Source organism: Centropristis striata, chromosome 1, assembly GCF_030273125.1.
Source record: "Centropristis striata isolate RG_2023a ecotype Rhode Island chromosome 1, C.striata_1.0, whole genome shotgun sequence".
In the NCBI taxonomy this organism is placed as follows: domain Eukaryota; kingdom Metazoa; phylum Chordata; class Actinopteri; order Perciformes; family Serranidae; genus Centropristis; species Centropristis striata.
Genome location: NC_081517.1, coordinates 21,210,684 through 21,231,062, shown reverse-complemented (window position 1 = coordinate 21,231,062; position 20,379 = coordinate 21,210,684). Strand labels below are relative to the sequence as shown.

The window sequence follows — 20,379 nt, the reverse complement described above, 5'->3', positions numbered from 1 at the left end:
AACACAGTACCGCTGTTATCAGTCTCTCTCTCTCTCTCTCTCTCTCTCTCTCTCTCTCTCCAACAGATAGAGGTTGACGTTAGCGTCGGTAGCCTAGCAGTAGTATAGAACCTTTTCCCTTTCAGTTTAAAAGAACAAAGCCTGGATACAGAGCACTGAAATCATGGGAGATATTCCCGGGCGGTGCGGATACAGCAGCTACAGGGAATACAGCTCATTTGTTGACGGAAACCGGATAATATAACTGCTCACAGCAATAACCACAAAACACGTCGGGCCCCTCTTTCGCCATCTCCTCCATCTTGGTTGTCAGTGATGGAGCACATCCGGACGCCCAAGGTAACAACAAACCATTCCACACCAGTGACTTAGCTCCTTCTATTGGTCGTCTTTGTGTCCATCCATTTAGATGTCATCTTTAATGATACGCAAGGTCATTTTCCTCCTCCATCCATCTCTCCATTTCACCCCTCTCTTCCTATAAAACACGCCACTGTTTTGATGTGTATATGTGACGTATGTGTGTGATGGGACGGCCTGCAGGCACACTTATTGTGATCAAACAGAAATAGGACCTGAGGCTAGCATGATGTGGCACAGTGGGCTTAAACAGCCCGTGTCTAGACGGTATAGCCCAGTTGATTCTCTATTTAACGTTGTGGTTCCGGCGCATTTACGTTCTGTGAATACGGTGGATTCCGTTAGCCAACATTAATGTGACCGATCATGGATTCAGACACTGAATCTCTGACGTTATCATAAACACACTTTGTGCATGTGGTTGTTATGATGCTCATGTGCTCCTGTTGTCAATGGCGTGTTTTCCACCCTTTCTTAACCCTCTGGAGTCCATCTATTTATTGAAAATACACGTTTTATTTATAGTAATAACTTTATTTATATATGATATGTAGACAAGCTGAGAAAGCCAGTTGAAAGTCAATCATAGGAGCTTTCACAGTGTGTCATTTATGTTTCTAGACCATTTTTGAATTGTGAATTTTCTTTCAACGATGAAAACTATTACTATTTTTAATTTACATGCAAAGAGACTGTTTTGTGGTTTCATTATTTATTATTTTCTATGCTACTTTTGTGTGTATAAATTGGGAAAAAAATGGTACATTTCCATAGACACCTGTGTCTTTTGTTTGTATTTTGGGTTCCTGGCAGCTTTATACTTTGTTCATTAAAATAAAATGAAAAATCTGACTGATAGCCAAGTTTGTGTGGAGAAAAAGGAGCCATGCATGTGATGTAAGGACAGACTGAAAAATGCTAAACAGAGACAGAAATGATTGCATAGGAAGTTGACAAATTTGAACCAAGATTATAAGGACATACTTTATTAAACTCACTATATTTAACTTTTATATGAATTAACAATATAGCCATAATTACATTACATTACATGTCATTTAGCAGACGCTTTTGTCCAAAGCGACTTACAATAAGTGCATTCAACCTGAAGGTACTAGACATAGACCATAGGAATCGAGTAAGAGACCATAGGAATCGAGTAAGTAATGAGGCACAATTCATTGTTTTGTGTTAAAATAATATTTTCTATATTTTTAAACATATTTTTGATTCACAAATTCATTACTGTAATGCATCCAGATAAAAATGTCATGGTTTCCCCACACTTATATACAATAAATATTTAATAAACTTTTTAAAAATAAATATACATTTGTTTAAAAATGTATAATTTAACAGAATATTATCAAACATAATGGTTTTTAACAATGTATAAAGAACCAAATCTGAATTAAAGTTCATGAGAAAAATGGTTAAATGTTATGATAATGATAGAATTGTTTGAATTAAATATGTGTATATTTGAATAAAATACATTTTGGTGATACCATGTTCCTTTCAAAAAAATGTTCCTAATAAAAAATGACGATAGGCTGGTATGGTGGTATTTCTATAAAAAGTTAACAGGGCGCGTAAAGATATTGTAATGATACCTGCATTACAGTATCAAATCTACATGACTTGTTCTTAGACACTTTAACTTGAGTTTAGCGAACATTGTAATGTAATGTAAAGTCATGCCTGAATACTGTGAGCTGAGCTGTTATTACAAGTTCAGTAATCTGGGTTGCATGTCTTGGTGAGTGAAGTGAACTAATCGTGCATGTTTGATGTGTTTATTTTTCCATCACTGATATTTTGCACGTGTGCCTCTGGTAGGTGGAAAATGTGCGTCTTCTGGACCGGTCTTCAGGACAGAGAAAGGCTAGCATTGGGACTCTCTACCTTTCTGCCACGCACACCATCTTTGTAGAGAACAACCCTGAGACACGCAAAGAGACATGGGTAAGCTGTAAGCAGAATGCTGTTGTGAGGACTACTTTTAACACGTGACAGTCAAGGTGGATACATTTAAATAATAGTGTTATAATATGATTAGGGGTGGGCGATATGGCCCTAAAAGAACACCACGATATTGCAGGCTATTTTTGCGATAACGATATTCTTGACGATATTAGGAAATACTTAAAAAGATATAGAAAATAATATTTTTTTAGTCTGTATAAATAAATAAAAATCTAAAATGTAGTTTGAAGTGCAAATCTCAATATTTGCCAAATACAAAAAAAAGTTACTCTTGACTCTTGTGTATGAGCAAATAATAAAAATAACAATTTAGGGGTCCCAGGGGCATATTTTAATTAAATTTTGTAAAGGAGAATAAAGGTTATTTTATGTTTTATTTAAGGCATCCTATTTTGACAGTCTTCGTGTAAATTCTGTGGTGTATTCTGCTAACACATCCATGTGCTCTTATTTTGAAAGCTGCATGTGTTTAGCTACAGGGAGTAAGTAGCTTTTTGTGATTAAAACAACTTTAACCACTACATCAAGAAGTAGGAACATTGCCAATATCATGATATGCATTGTTTTTAACCATAAAAAAGATATACCAATATTATTGTGAACGATACGATACGGCACACCCCTAAATATGATCACTGTATTTTCTTTATTCATCGTCCAACAAACAGAATGCAACTGATGTCAGACAGCCTAGTCTAAAGTGAATCCTGGCTCTCTTCTTACTTTGCTGACTCATTACTCTGGAATAGCTATCCCTGTGCTATTGAATAACCAGCTTTCAAATATTTCTCTATCTATGTATCCACCAAGAAAGAGAATAACTGCCCATTTCTACAACCCAAATTCTGAAAAAGTTAGGACGCTGTGAACAGTGAAATAAAACAGAATACAATGATTTTCATATCCTTTGTGACCTACATACAATTGCATACAGTACAAAGACAAGATATTAACCCTTAATAGGACATTCATTGATATACTTGCAAATTCCAAATCCAAATTCAGCCCTAGAGAATAATGGAGGATATTACATACAGCCAGAATGTTGACGGTGGAATGTGTAAAAAAAAAAACATGCGGAACCGGGGGAGGGAGTAAAATTTTGAGAAAAAAGTTTATGAGATTAAAGTGGAGAATCTGCGAGAAATTTGTGCAGATTTGCCACTTTAAATCTCTTAAATCTTCAACTTTTTTTCTTGTAGATTTGCCACTTGAATCTAGTAAATTTGCAACTTTTTTCTTGAAATATGCCCCCCCCCCTCCCCCGGTTTTGCAGTTTTATTTTTATTCATACTTGGCCCTAATATGCCGTCATAGTCAAGTTTTCCTCGTACAAGTCATTGAAGAATAACTCTGTACGACTGTTTCTTGATGATTTTTTTTCTAAAAAAATTTTATTTTTACATTGTAGGTCAAGGTCAATAAAGTTAATATTATTATATTATTATCATACTGATTGGTCAAATGTCATGGTGTCACTGTCTGTGACGTAGTCTGATCTTTGCTGATTAGCTGGAAGAAATCTATGTGGTTCTACGACCAAACAGAGAGACATTGGGACCCCATTTTAGATATCCACTGAAGTTACCAAATATAGTTCTTCGCCTGATAAAAGGTTAAATGCTCAAACTGGGAACCTTCTGTTCTTTGTAAATATATACGTAATTCTTAATTTAAAGCATTCTGGTTTTATTTAGCATCCCAGCTTTTCTGGAATCAGGGTCACTTCTGTATTATAAGAGGAGAATTGTCACTATTACATAGGGTCATTATTGAGCTTAAGCATGGTTTGAATCAGAATGAAAGTTGGTTTTGCCTCGTCACTGGTCATGATGACAGATGTGAGTCCTGGGTTTCCATTTACAGGAAGGAGACAGGCCACCATTCCCCTTTTCAAAATCTCCTGCAGTCAGTGGTGAAAAACACTGCCCTGGCCCTCTGGACTTGACTAGTATAGATAAAACAGACATCCAGGGTGTCAGATTTCACCCAACACGAACAGATTGTCTGCTGGACGAGCAGGAACAAAGAAGACAGATAAGACAAGACAATACGCTTGTGTGAAAAAGACTGCTAAAGTAACTGTCTCCTACTACTTCTTCTTTTTCTTCTTCTTCTTCTTTACCACATGGAAATGACTTCCTGTGAGAAGAGGCTCCAGCTTCCATATAAACTGATGTTGACATTATTTCCTCACAAATAAGATTTGCTCACAAGACAGATTGTACAATATTGTGACTGGTGGTGATGCAGTTTTTTTTTAAAGCAATGCTAATTGATATCAGTGATGTCCTGACCTGATAAGGATGAAGAACACCGCATGTTTATTTTGTGTGCACCTCTTGGGTGGATAATAGCACAGATGTGTGTATCTGTGTGTGTTTCAGGTGTTGCACAGTATGGTGAGCAGTGTGGAGAGGCCACCCACCATTCCAACAGGAGGTCAGCTGATCCTGTATTGTAAGGACTTCCGGGTCTTCCAGATCCTCATCCCACAGGAAAGAGACTGCTTGGATGTCCACACCTCATTGGTCAGATTGTCACGACCAGGTTAGGTTTGTGCTCGCATGCGTGTGTGTGTGTGTGTATGTTCATGTGTGTCTTTTAATGTGTAATTGTGTACATACCTGGTAAATGCAGTGTTAACAAAAGTAAAAATGTAACTATTAGGGCCGGGATTCGATAAAAAAAAAAAATCTAATTAATTAGAGGCTTTCTAATTAATTAATCGAAATTAATCGCATTTTAATTGCATATAAATATTTGATCTGAGAACAGCGAGAAGTAATTTTTTTCACATGGATTTTTACTATACCATTGAATACATAAGCTTACATACATAAGGTTTTTTAAGTAAAACACAATCCACGCTAGCTACCACACTAGCCGCTAGCTGCTATATGTTTTGCATTGAGGTGATACTTGAGGCTGGATGTGCTGCTGTGATATGTGAATTCCTTGTTGCATAGCAACACAACCATGCTCTTATCGACGATTCCATCCGTTGGTTTTTTGTTACAAAATGTCCCATCATCCATGGGGCCAACCAAAGCGCTCTCATCAGCTTCTGTCTTCGTGTTCACTGTGGTTTGTTGTTGTCTGAACTCATGAACGCTAGTTGGTGCTCCAGAATAATCGGTCCGCCTGAAACTCATCCAGTGAGAAACGTTCCGCGGTGCAAAAATAAGTGCGATTAAAATGTGTAAATTTTTTGAACGCGTTCATTTTTGTGTAATTAATTAATCTTAATTAACGCGTTAAAGTCCCGGCCCTAGTAACTATGTATCCCAGAATTCGGATCTGCTCCAAACTGTACTGTTTCTTCCTTGGCCCTTGTTAAACCCTGCTTAGATCTGATGGAGTGTGGCCAGGTGTCTCCTGTATAGCAGTGTCCCTTCCCACTCAAAACCAAAATGCAGCCAATAGCCGTGTTTCAACTAGGGAAAGTGTCCACTGGGAAAGTCTCAGGCCACACCCTCTCAAATGTCCACTCACTCTGCGTGTCTCCATTACAAATTAGCCCCCAGAGGGATTTAGAGACTCCGGAGGTGACGTATGGTTTTCACCTTTGTTAGTGTAGCTCTCTGTGTAATTTCGCACATAGTTTGTTTTGAAGAGTTGAAGCTAACAAGGGAAAAAAATCCTATAAATATACATGTTTTTATGGGGCTTTTTGTATATAGTGTTATTATATTTACATTTTTACCTTTTTATATGTTCATATTTGTATCCGATGTTTACATTTTCAAGTTCCAAAACAGTTCGTTGAGCATATTTGTGGTTTTTATTGTAGTAAATAGTATAATTTTGGGCTCAATATGTTAATAAAGTAGGTTAAAGTGAGAAAATAATTGTCAGATCATATAGGTGAAGAAAAAATGGATACCGAACATGGGTATCGTAAAGATTTTTTATGTGGTACATGAAGGGCAAAATCAAAAGTATTCAAAAATGGCTAAAAAATAGGCACAGAGCCCAGAGGGTTAATCCCTTAGCTATGGTGTGCAGCTTTTCACACAGAGCGACTCTGTAGGCTACTTTGTAGAAGGCTAGTTAAACATTTGAGTGCACAGATGCTGCTTTAGTAAAGTGACTCAATAGTTGAGTAGTAGTTTTCTCTTGAAGAAATCAACAAGTTTGAGACACACAACATACTGTGGTCTCTCTTTAATACCCACCATTGGTTGGGAAAGTTGATAAAGATTCATTGTCTGCTTTAGGTTTACCTGGCAGTACTTTCACATACGGGTCCATGCTTTGCTAGCAGTGCAGACTATACACCATGCATCCCCCAGTTTGGAAACCACCGTATTACTATGATTTCATGAAAACAAACACTTGTGTGGCAGGGTGTCATGGGTGTGTTAGTTTATTGCTTTTAAACCATATAAAGAGGTAAAGTTATTCGCCTCTCCTCTCCTCTTACAGAAAAGTACAGTGAGCTGTACTGCCTGTCCTTTAATCCCAATGTGAACAAAGTGGAGAGAGAAGAGTCCTGGAACTTCATAGACCTTACGGCCGACTACAAGAGGATGGGAGTTCCTAATAACCTGTGGGTTGCTACAGCAGCTAACAGCGAATACAGGGTAAGTCTATTTTGGACTTGTGTGTAAGGTATAAAAGAGGCATTGTTTTATACGATCAGGGGTAACTTTATGTTTTGATGATAGTGTTAGAGATATGCGGGACATCTACAGGGTCAAGGTATCCTGCTCCATTGCCAAGCCTTCCTGCCACTTCTCCTTTAACCCATTTAGGCCTAAAACGCCTGGAAAAAAACGCCTGTATTTGTCCAAACGTTCAATAAAGTTTTTTTTTTAAATCAACAAAGTCAGCAAATGTTACATTTGACTGAATAAAAAATCCTATGCATAATACTAATATATGCCCATTAGCAAGATGCAAACATGATACGACCATTGGAAGAACAAGACATAGTTCTCATTAGCCTACTGTAATAAAAAATAAAATAATTATCATAATAATAATAATAAATAATAATAATACATTTTATATATTGCACTTTTCAGGGTACTCAACGACGCATAAAGTAATATAAGATATAAGCAGTCATGGTTTCTTATATCATCATCACAATCAATTATTATTATTATTATTAATATTAATATATTATTAATAATATTATTATTATCTCCAGATGGCCACAAATCTGTCTGTTCTTCGGTGAAAATATGTCGTCTAAAAACATATTCCTCATCCATAAATGCTGGTCGATTGGTTCCAAGGGTTCAAAGTCCGGATCAGCAATAAAATCATCGCCGCTGTTTTCATCAAGATCGCTTTCGTCACTTACTTCTGAGCTCCTCCGCGATAGTCGTCTTCCGCCATGATTTCAAAGTCCGATGTTGCATTGCGACACTCCCGCATGTATTCTGATCATGATTCTGTTGCATTTCATTGGCCAAGTACGGAGCCCCAGAGATGACATGGGAAAAAAAAAATTTAATTGTGGCCACGAAATAGCTATAACGTGCGCACAAATTAGTATCTCGTGGCCACGAAATACTATTTAGTTCCCACGAATTAGTATTTCGTGGCCACGAGATACTATTTCGGGAACGAAATAAGTATAACGTGCAGCTGTTTACAGACAGGCTGGATGACATGGTTCACATAGTGGTGAAGATCGCTGGCTTAAATAGATGGATTAATGTGAGGAGATCATTGCAAAAGTTTTCAATTTCATCAGAGTCAGATGTGCTATATGTGTTGATAACTGGACAGAGTTAATTATGGACTATTTCACCGTACCGGTAGGTGAGGAGACGAGAGGAGAGAGAGACAGCCGGACCTCCGGCTAGGACGCTAACGGTCCGGCTAACGTTAGCCAAGATAATGCCGGAGAGAGTGAGTTGGAGGAAGAAGAGGAGGAAGATATTGCGCTCATGGATGAGCCGATGGTAGCATACAATGTCTCTGACTGTAGTTATCTAAACGAGGACAATGTTAAAGAGACTGCGATAGCTCGGGAGTACAAGTGGAGCCGCAAACTTCACAACAGCGGGGCCTGCTAGCTGCTGTTTACCGCAGGAGACGTGAGAAGACGTGACCTAGTTAAAGAGACGACTGATGGTAAGTGCTTATACTTTATCTACACGATCCTCTTTTTCTCTGGTAATAAGGGCTAATAAAATCACTAGAGCAGGCTAAGAAAGCAGCTAATAATGCTGTGTGATAACAGCAGTGTGTAACGTTAGCCCAAGTGTGGGCGTGTCTCAGGTGTCTACTGTCTCCTATAAATTACATTTATTAATATAATGAGGAAAATCAGTGTTTGAACATAATCCAGGCAGTGATTACTTTATCACCACACAACTGAGGCTAATTATTTAACAGTAATATACAAACATAATTTGTAGGAGACAGGTTTGCTGTGAGACACAAAGGTGAGGAGATCTTTAGGCTATAACAAAATAAACAGCCTAAAGTATGGTAAAAGTATAGTAAAAGTATTGTTTAAAAGATCTGATATGGTGAATCATAAACTGTGTGGTAAATATGTTATGTTTCTGAATATGGGGCTGTATTAAATCCTGTGCAGTCTATCAGTGAATACACTGATCATATTGAAGCAATAATACAGAAATGATCAGGCCTCATTCAACAATGATTCAATGTGATTTAGCCAGCCCAAAATGTTTGTGATGACTTGATTTTTCATTTATGCTATCTTATTTTGTAGATGAGAAACATTTGGTCAATCCTGTGAAGCTCCATACGACTCTGTCAGAGGATGCAGTGTGAGAAGCAGCAACACCAGCGGACTGCCTACTTCCTTGATGCATGTGACAGTTTAATTGTGAAATAATAATGAACAAATATGAAATAATATAAAATATATTCTGTATTATTATATTAAAAGGGCCATTTACTGTATATATATTTTTAAATGTATGGATATGTACTTGTAAGTAACTAAGTAAATGTGTGCATGTGGCTTGATATTTAATATTTTATAAATATTCTTGATATTAATATTCTTTAAGTATTATTATATTTAAATACCCATCATATATTCTGTATTACATCATATGTACAGTATATTCTTTCATACTTTATCATTATTGTATTCCATATGTTTTGGATACTTATCTACATGGGCTTCTAGGCCTGTACTGTGTTGTGTATTGCTTTGATTTTTTAATTTATTGGTGTGTTATGTTGTTTAACAGAGGGTTTTTTTGCTTTGATTTTTGAATTTAGTAGTCTGTTATGTTGTTTAATAGAGGGGTTTTGCTGTGATTTTTAATTCAGTTATTTGTTATTTTTTAAATATGTTATCTTTGATTTTTAATTGTGTTCAGTTCAATAAAGATTATGTTAAAGTCACCTCAGTCTTTGATCTCTTACGTAAGTGGTATAACCTTATGTTCAAAGCACATTCACCTTGTCAGTGTGTCTGACAGAATTTTTCTAGTACAAGTAAAATGTTACAAATGACACATCAAAATAGCATTATAAATTAGGATAGATAAAGTTTTAACATTTATCAAAATAAACAATGACCCATATTTTACTAGAATTCACTAAAGGCAAAAAAACCTCGACATTAGACTTCAAAAGGATGCAAACTATTTTGGCATGATGAAAATGGGAATGACAACAGCTTTTTAAAGTTTTAATGTCGCTTCAAACTCCCTTATTTGTCATTTGGTGCATTTCTCACATCAATATTAACATTTGCACAACAGTTAGTTCAACCTCCTCAACATTTAGTCATTTGTGCTCATCATAGTAGCAGTTTCTCCTTACAACAAATTATAAATGCTTTTGGACATGCATTAATTGCTTTCATACAACTCTCTGCTGTTTTATAACATTATCATTGCTTATGTCATGTCAGTCAAAATGAACTATACTTGTGAATGCTGAATAGTCATTCCATATAAAACTAATAGTCCTCATTTCTTTACTTGAGTCATTACATACAAAAATATAAATATATATATGCTCCTTATTTGTTTATATGCGGCCAATAATAACAACCGAACGGTGCTTCGCGGCTGTCATCAATGAGTGGTGCCGTTGAGTAAATCTAACATACTCCTCCAGCTCTACATTTGACTCCACCCACCTCAACGTCCGTTGAGCTCCGCCCCGAACTGCAGGCTGCAGCCAGGGGCTTCTCTTAATATGTGACCTGCTCCATCAATGTGAGTCACATTGACCCCGAAACACATTTTGAGATTTTGATGTGTATGTAAAGAGGAGACTCTTAGCTTCATGTCTTCATTATGTTTCTACGCCAAATATTCCATGAGATATGATCATCCAAAATTCGACTGTTATCAAAAGTTAGTTTTGAGAAAAAGGGCTTTAAAGAAAATGATACAGATTCCTCCATGTTTCACATTAAAACACATTTATTAAGACTAGACTCCAAATGAACACAATATTTTTGGGTCAAGGGTGATACCCCACATCTGTATGTGTAGTCTACTCATACTGTCACACATACACGTGCACGTGACCTCGTGCACGAGCACATACACAACACAGTACAGGCCTAGAAGCCCATGTAGACAAGTATCCAAAACATATGGAATACAATAATGATAAAATATGAACAAATATACTGTACATATGATGTAATACAGAATGTTTGATGGGTATTTAAATATAATAGTAATTAAAAAATATCAATATAAAGAATATTTATAAAATATTAAATATCGAGCCACGTGCACACATGTACTTACACTTACTTACAATTGCATATCCATATAATTAAAAATATATATACAGACAATGACCCTTTTAATATAATAATAATACAGAATATATTTTATATTATTTCATATTTATTTATTATTATTTCATAATTAAACTGTCACATGCATCAAGGAAGTAGGCAGTCCGCTGGTGTTGCTGCTTCTCACACTGCATCCTCTGATAGAGTCGTATGGAGCTTCACAAGATGGACCAAATGTTTCTCATCTACAAAATAACATAGCATAAATGAAAAATCCAGTCATCACAAACATTTTGGGCTGGCTAAATCACATTGAATCATTGTTGAATGAGGCCTGATCATTTCTGTATTATTGCTTCAATATGATCAGTGTATTAACTGATAGACTGCACAGGATTTAATACAGCCCCATATTCAGAAACATAACATATTTACCACACAGTTTATGATTCACCATATCAGATCTTTTAAACAATACTTTTACTATACTTTTACCATACTTTAGGCTGTTTATTTTGTTATAGCCTAAAGATCTCCTCACCTTTGTGTCTCACAGCAAACCTGTCTCCTACAAATTATGTTTGTATATTACTGTTAAATAATTAGCCTCAGTTGTGTGGTGATAAAGTAATCACTGCCTGGATTATGTTCAAACACTAATTTTCCTCATTATATTAATAAATGTAATTTATAGGAGACAGTAGACACCTGAGACACGCCCACACTTGGGCTAACGTTACACACTGCTGTTATCACACAGCATTATTAGCTGCTTTCTTAGCCTGCTCTAGTGATTTTATTAGCCCTTATTACCAGAGAAAAAGAGGATCGTGTAGATAAAGTATAAGCACTTACCATCAGTCGTCTCTTTAACTAGGTCACGTCTTCTCACGTCTCCTGCGGTAAACAGCAGCTAGCAGGCCCCGCTGTTGTGAAGTTTGTGGCTCCACTTGTACTCCCAAGCTATCGCAGTCTCTCTAACATTGTCCTCGTTTAGATAACTACAGTCAGAGACATTGTATGCTACCATCGGCTCATCCATGAGCGCAATATCTTCCTCCTCTTCTTCCTCCAACTCACTCTCTCCGGCATTATCTTGGCTAACGTTAGCCGGACCGTTAGCGTCCTAGCCGGAGGTCCGGCTGTCTCTCTCTCCTCTCGTCTCCTCACCTACCGGTGCGGTGAAATAGTCCATAATTAACTCTGTCCAGTTATCAACACATGTAGCACATCTGACTCTGATGAAATTGAAAACTTTTGCAATGATCTCCTCACATTAATCCATCTATTTAAGCCAGCGATCTTCACCACTATGTGAACCACGTCATCCAGCCTGTCTGTAAACAGCTGCACGTTATACTTATTTCGTTCCCACGAATTAGTATCTCGTGGCCACGAAATACTAATTCGTGGGAACGAAATAGTATTTCGTGGCCACGAGATACTAATTCGTGCGCACGTTATAGCTATTTCGTGGCCACAATTAAATTTTTTTTCTTCCCATGTCATCTCTGGGGCTCCGTAGCCAAGAGACCGAAAATAGGTGGAAAAAAATACAAATACTACAAAATGACATCCGCTGTCCCGGCCTTAATGGTAGAGTGACGCAACAGCGCTCCCGGTTTCAATGGTAGAAATGCAGTAATGCTTCCCCGGCTTAAATGGGTTAACAGGTGGAGGGAAAGAGAAGAGACTCGTTGTATGACACCATATACCGGTATATTAGACACCTAAACAAACCAAGGTTTGTTTTAGTTGGTCTGGTTTTGTTGGTCTGGTTTTGTTTAGTTTGTTAGTTACTTTTAGCTTATACACCTGCATTTCACCACATCGCATGCATGCACACACCTCACCACTGATATACTGACTCACATAATTAAGTGTATTTGTGTTGCTTTCAGTTAATTAAATAAACAGTATTATTATGTGTGGTCTCCCTTGTTTTGTCATGCTCTATGAGCCGGTTCATGACAAAATGGGGGCTCGTCCATTGGTTTTGTAAAATTTAGTTCTATAGGTTTAGATTTGTTTGACTGTTTGACAAAAAGTCCATTTCGGACTAATTTAGTGTTTTTGTTTGGACTAGTTTGCAGTGGTGGAATTTGATTGTGGACTTTCTTGGTAAGTAACCTTTGGGAAAGTTTGTTCCACCATTTTGGTTGTTAAATTACATTGTTTGTGGGAGACACACATGTACTGTTTTACGGGAGAGAGCTTTTGTCTTGGTTGCTCAGTTTGGTGCTCGGACACTGTGGCTCAGTGTACAATCGTTCACATACAGGTTCTTTGTTAACTACCATTGTTTGTCCCTGTTAGGATCAGAGCGGGTTCCCTTGGAATTTGTTTTGGGGGGTTTATAGTGTGGGGGTGAAAGCGGTTTTCAGTAGCTGTCTCGGGAGCACGTCCGGCGTTACAGGAAGCTGCCATTGCTGGTGGCTGCATTGGGCTACCGGGCTGCAACAAAAATCGGGCTTTAGTGCATAATTACCCGCTGCAATTAGCCTCCTGAAGACTAGGGGGTAGCTTAGTTTAGATTCTGGTTTGGTAGTTAGTGGGACGAACTTTGGTGGTAGGTTGAATGTGTATTGTGGACGGTTGGCGGCTGTGGGTCATGTGTAACTTAACTTGTAGCATCATATGACTTGTTTGGGCGTAGTTTGAGAGTTGAGGAGTGGCCTGACCTGTGGCTCCTCCTACAAAGGAAGAGAGAAAGCATGCCACAACACACAGAGGGGGAGGGGGGTCATCACAGTACAGAGTGATGCCTGTGGGGAACAATATAGCACCCCTTCTCTTGTCAATATAAACCACCTCACTTGGCATGGTTTCTCATACCACTGCTATGCTGATGATACCCAGGTATTCCTGTCCTCTCCACTGAATGTTCTCACAGTTTCATCATGTATCTCTTTTCCAGGGTGGGGTCACTAGTGTTAAAGTTGTGCGTGTGTCTTCTCTCAGGTGTGTGATACGTACCCAGCAGAGCTATTTGTTCCAAAGTCCGCCACACCCACTGTCATCGTGGGCAGCTCAAGGTTCAGAAGTCGAGGACGATTTCCTGCTCTGTCCTACTTCCACCAGGACACACTGGTCAGTGTGTTGCACATACACACACACATATTCATGAAGACTCGTGTCAATATGCGTCACAACACAATTATCCATGTTATCAAAATCACCTGTATCACCTGTAATAGTACACTGCAAAAAAGGTGTGTCTAAAAACAAGATAAAAACACTAAATCTGAGGGAAATGATCTTGCTGCATGGACAGATAATTTCACTTGACAAGATTTCTTAAATTAAGATTATTAAATCTAGAAATAAGCATGTTGAACGTTTAAAATAAGAAATTAACTCTTAAAACAAGATAAATTAAAGCTGCAAGCAGCAATGAACTGGCCCGAGCCGAGTGCACTGCAAATGATTAGTTTCTTTCCAAGATAAAAAAAACTTTTGATTTAGAAGTGTTGGATCATTTATCTTTTTTTAAGAGTTAATTTCTTATTTTAAGCGTTCAACATGCTCATTTCTAGATTTTCAACAATCTTAATTTAAGAAATCTTGTCAAGGTAAATTATCTGTCCATGCAGCAAGATCATTTCCCTCAGATTTAGTGTGTTTATCTTGTTTTTTGACACACCTTTTTTGCAGTGTAGATGTGTGTTATCACATTAAAAATTATGATATGTTGTTGTCATACAGGCAGCAGTGTGCCGGTGTAGTCAGCCACTGTCCGGCTTCAGTGGACGAAGTCAGGAGGATGAGCTGATGCTGCAGGCTGTAATGAAGTCCAACCCTGGCAGCGACTACATCTATGTGGTGGACACCAGGCCCAAGGTACAACCCCCACTGTGGCTATTGACCCCCAATCACTTGCCACAGTAAATTATATATACTATTAGTGCTTCATATAAGCTAATAATCTTTAATACAGTACTATGTGTTTGTCTATGGGTGCAGCTTAACGCCATGGCAAATCGAGCAGCAGGTAAAGGCTACGAGAATGAGGACCACTACACCAATATCAAGCTGCAGTTCGTTGGCATTGAAAACATTCACATTATGAGAAGCAGCCAACAGAAAATCATTGATGGTAAGGAGGCAAGTGTGTGTGTGTGTGTGTGTGTGTGTGTGTGTGTGTGTGTGTGTGTGTGTGTGTGTGTTTTCTTGTATTTCCTACATAGTAAGGACCGGGACACATTTTTAACCAACAGAATGAGGACATTTTTTTAAAGTGAGGCATTTCGGCCGGTCCTCACTTCTTTAAAGGCTTTTTTTAAGATGTCAGACTTTGTATTAAGGATCAAAGATGATACATGATAATGATAATTAACTGAAACTGTATTGAGTGGTTACAAAACTAACTAAAACTAGGTCTGCAAGCAGGACTGAACGGGACCGAGCCGAGTGGAGCCGTCGGGGGAGGCCATGTCAGCGGAGGCCACGTCGGGCGCGGTGCTGTAGGCTCAGTCCCTATGCGTACCAAATGGTGTGTCTCCTACCACTGTGCTCGGGGTAGGGGTAAAACATGTTACTTGCTGTTGCCAGCAGGGGGCGCTATGAGTGTGTGTCAATATTGACATGTGGGTGTGTTCAGGACTGGACCCTCATCACGTGTGCGGAATTTGGGACAGATTGGACAATGTATAGTCAAGTTATCCAGTCTGGTGTTAAATGGCGAGACGCCATATTTGTCACCATGGCACGCCCACATAGTGTGACTGTCGGGAAAGATTTGAATAACTTTTGATCCCAAAGGCCGTGTGATGGTACTGACCAAGTTTGAAGTTGATTGGGTAAAATCTGTAGGAGGAGTTCGTTAAAGTATGCGACCTGGAAATGGCCCAAAATGCTGAATATTGCGATCTTCAAAGCACGATGGCGGACTTCCTGTTGGATTTGAGGTATGGGTCCAAGAGGCTTTTTGGTGCGTCTCTACATGATTCATATGTGTACCAAATTCTGTGTCTCTACGTGAAACCTACTGCTCGGGCTAGGTGTAAAACATGTTACTTGCTGTTGCCAGCAGGGGGCGCTATGACTGTGTGTCAATATTGATACATAGTTCTGCTCTGGGCTGGGCCCTAATCACGTGTGTTAAATTTGGGACAGATTGGACAATGTATGGTCAAGTTATAGAGTCTCGTGTGTTATGGCGAGACGCCATATTTTGCCGCCATGCCACGCCCACATAGTGTGACAGGCGGTAAAGATTTTATAACTTTTTATCACAAAGCCCTTGTGATGGTACTGACCAAGTTTAAAGTCCATGGGGTGAAATCTGTGGGAGGAGTTATGTAAAGTATGCAACGTGGTAATTTTATGAAAGGGGGCGTGGATAAAGCATAAGGGGCGGGGCTTTACGAAATATTGTTCTTTGGAAGTGTTAAGGGCTGGACTCTGATGAAGCATGACAAGTTTGGATCAGATCAGACACAGAATGGAGAAGTTATAACAATCTCGTGTTTTATGGCGAGACGCCATATTTTGCCGCCATGCCACGCCCACACAGTGTGACCGGCGGTAAAGCTTTATACAACTTTTGATCCCAAAGTCGTTGTGATGGTACTGACCAAGTTTTATGTAAATCGGGTGAAATCTGTAGGAGGAGTTCATTAAAGTATGCAACGTGGAAATGGCGAAAATTCCATATAAAATCCAAGATGGCCGACTTCCTGTACGTTTTAGGACATGGCTTCTTGAGACTTTTTGGTGCGTCTTCCCATGATACATGTATGTACCAAATTTCGTGTGTCTACGACAAACCTGTGTGAGGTAGTGAAATTTAGGGGGCGCTAGTGAGTCATTTTCCCACGCCCATTCCCGCGAATACTAGAAAACGTAAATTTCACGTGAGATCAAGTTATATTTCAAAAATGGTGAGTTTTTGAATATGATAAGGCCCCCAAAAAGGCGATTCATTTGGGAGATGAATAATAATAATTCCTTCAATTACAATAGGGTCCTCGCACCGTTAGTGCTCGGTCCCTAACTAGGCCTGCAAGCAGGACTGAACGGGACCGAGTAGAGTGGAGCCATCAGGGGAAGGGCACGTCGGGGTAGGGCAAGTCGGACGTGGCGCTGTGGTCTCAGTCCCTATGCGTACCAAATGGCGTGTCTCCTACCACTTTGCTAGGGGTAGGTGTAAAACATGTTACTTCCTGTAGCCAGCAGGGGGCGCTATGACTGTGTGTCAATATTGACACTTGGGTGTGTTCCAGGCTGGACCCTAATCATGTGTGTGAAATTTGGGACAGATTGGACAATGTATGGTCAAGTTATAACAATCTCGTGTTTTATGGCGAGACGCCATATTTTGCCGCCATGCCACGCCCACATAGTGTGACCCTCGGTAATTTTAAACAACTTTTGATCCCAAAGGCCTTGTGATGGTACTGACCAAGTTTGAAGTCAATTGGATAAAATCTGTAGGAGGAGTTCATCAAAGTATGCAACGTGGTCATTTTGTAAAAGGGGGCGTGGATAAAGCATAAGGGGTGGGGCTTCATTAAAAATCGTTTTTTAGAAGTGTTAAGGGCTGGACTCTGTTGAAGCATGACAAGTGTGGAGCAGATGGGACAAAGAATGGAGAAGTTATGACAATCTTGTGTTTTATGGCGAGACGCCATATTTTGCCGCCATGCCACGCCCACATAGTGTGACCGACGGTAAAGCTTTATACAACTTTTGATCCCAAAGGCCTTGTGAGGCTACTGTCCAAGTTTGAAGAGAATTGGATGAAATCTGTAGGAGGAGTTCGTTAAAGTATGCGACGTGGAAATGGCCCAAAACAGCAGGAAACGCCATTTTCGATCCAAGATGGCCGACTTCCTGTACGTTTTAGGGTATGGGTTCTTGAGACTTTTTGGTGCGTCTTGCCATGATACATGTGTGTACCAAATTTCATGCTGATACAACATTACTGTGTGAGGGGCTGAATTTTCTGGACTTTCAAGGGGGCGCTGTTGAGTCATTTTGCAACGTCAATTACTGCGAATACCAGAATACGAAATTTTCATGGGAGATTGACGTATATTCCAAATATGGGGCGTTTTTGAATATGATAAAGCCCCCAAAAAGGCAATTCAATACCCGGAAAAAAAATAATAATAAGAATAGACGGACCAATTACAATAGGGTCCTCGCACCGTTAGTGCTCGGTCCCTAACTAGGACTGCGCGCAGTACTGAACGGGACCGAGCAGAGTGGAGCCATCGGGGGAGGCAACGTCGGGCGCGGCGATGTGGGCTCAGTCCCTATGCATCCCAAATGGCGTGTCTCCTACCACTGTGCTCGGGGTAGGTGTAAAACATAATACTTGCTGTAGCCAGCAGGGGGCGCTATGACTGTGTGTCAATATTGACATGTGGGTGTGTTCAGGGCCAGCCCCTAATCACGTGTGTGAAATTTGGGACAGATTGGACAATGTATGGTCTAGTTTCATGGCGAGACGCCATATTTTGCCGGCATGCCATGCCCACATAGTGTGACCATCAGTAAAGATTTATACAACTTTTGATCCCAAAGGCCTTGTGATACTACTGACCACGTTTGAAGTAAATCGGGTGAAATCTGTAGGAGGAGTTCATTAAAGTATGCGAGTTGGAAATGGGTAAAAATTATGAATTGTGCGATTTTCAAACCAAGATGGCGGACTTCCTGTTGGGTTTGAGGTATGGGTTTAAGAGGCTTTTTGGTGCGTCTCCACATGATTCATGTGTGTACCAAATTTCGTGTCTCTACGTGAAACATACTGCAAGGGCTAAGTATAAAACAAGTTACTTGCTGTTGCCAGCAGGGGGCGCTATGACTGTGTGTCAATATTGACATGTGGGTGTGTTCCGGGCTGGACCCTAATCACGTGTGTGAAATTTGGGACAGATTGGACAATGTATGGTCAAGTTATACAGTCTCGTGTGTTATGGCGAGACGCCATATTTTGCCGCTTTGCCACGCCCACATAGTGTGACAGGCAGTAAAGATTTATATAACTTTTGATCCCAAAGCCCTTGTGATAGTACTGAGCAAGTTTGAAGTCAATGGGATTAAATCTGTAGGAGGAGTTTGTTAAAGTATGCAACGTGGTCATTTGATGAAAGGGGGCGTGGATAAAGCATTAGGGGCGGGGCTTTATGAAATATTGTTATTTAGCAGTGTTAAGGTCTGGACTCTGATAAAGCATGAGGAGTTTGGACCAGATGGGACAAAGAATGGAAAAGTTATAACAATCTCGTGTTTTATGGCGAGACGCCATATTTTGCCGCCATGCCACGCCCACATAGTGTGACCGTCGGTAAAGATTTATACAACTTTTGATCCCAAAAGCCTTGTGATACTACTGACCAAGTTTGAAGAGAATTGGATGAAAGCTGTAGGAGGAGTTCGTTAAAGTATGCGACGTGGAAATGGCGAAAATTCCAGATAAAATCCAAGATAGCCGACTTCCTGTACATTTTAGGACATGGCTTCCACTGACTTTTTGGTGCGTCTTCCCATGATACACGTATGTACCAAATTTCGTGCTTCTCCAACAAAGCAGTGTGAGGATATGAAATTTAGGGGGCGCTAGTGAGTCATTTTGCCACGTCCATTCCCGCGAATATTAGAATACGTAAATTTCACAGGAGAGCGACGTATATTCCAAAAATGGTGAGTTTTTGAATATGATAAAGCCCCCAAATAAGCGATTGATTACCCGGAAAAATAATAATAGACGGACCAGTTTCAATAGGGTCCTCGCACTTCGGTGCTCGGTCCCTAACTAGGACTGCAAGCAGTACTGAACGGGCCCTTGCAGTACACGTGTGTCGGGCCATGCTGCCGTCGGGGTTTGTGCGTTACAGGGGCCAGTCTATACCACCCTTATGAATTTCATTGCCTTACGTCTTATGGTTTGGGCACAGTGGCACTCATTAAATTAAACTGCCGCCAGAGCGCCCCCTAGGGGCCGATCACTAAAATCTTCAAGGGTTATCCTCAGGAGGGCATTGACAATAAGTATACCAAGTTTGGTGTTAATCCGACCTACCAATTTGGAGATATAGTCTCCTATCACTGTGCGCGTGTTAGGGGTAGCGGGGAGAGGCTCGAGCGCACAACACAGGAGGCAGGATTCAGTAGAGTTCAGGGTTTTATTAGCAGGGTGATGTGGGGGGAAAAGGCTGGGTGAGCTGGAGGGGAGCTGGAGGTGAGCTGGAGCGGAACCGGAGGTGAGCTGGAGGTGAAGAGCAGGTGAGGTGACTGGGCTGGTTGACAGGCAGGCAAGCCGGATCACTGCTGGAGAGGGGAGATCTGTGGGAAGAGAGGTTGAATGTGAG

The 20,379-nt window shown here is 39.8% G+C and overlaps 1 protein-coding gene and 1 long non-coding RNA gene across 2 annotated transcripts in view; both read left to right on the top strand.

The window, feature by feature from the left end:
- The first annotated feature begins 32 nt into the window (after positions 1-32).
- Positions 33-20,379, top strand: part of mtmr7b (myotubularin related protein 7b) — a 64,907-nt gene continuing 44,560 nt past the window's right edge. Inside the window, exons 1-7 of the mRNA XM_059334287.1 lie at positions 33-339; positions 2,200-2,325; positions 4,734-4,896; positions 6,775-6,932; positions 14,021-14,149; positions 14,765-14,899; positions 15,023-15,155. Of these exons, the coding sequence (XP_059190270.1) occupies positions 316-339; positions 2,200-2,325; positions 4,734-4,896; positions 6,775-6,932; positions 14,021-14,149; positions 14,765-14,899; positions 15,023-15,155 (868 nt within the window). The 5' untranslated portion in view covers positions 33-315. The remainder of the gene's footprint in view (positions 340-2,199; positions 2,326-4,733; positions 4,897-6,774; positions 6,933-14,020; positions 14,150-14,764; positions 14,900-15,022; positions 15,156-20,379) is intronic.
- Positions 8,404-9,696, top strand: LOC131972717 (uncharacterized). The gene is made up of 2 exons (XR_009394493.1): positions 8,404-8,439; positions 9,050-9,696. It is a non-coding gene; the product is annotated as an uncharacterized LOC131972717 (long non-coding RNA).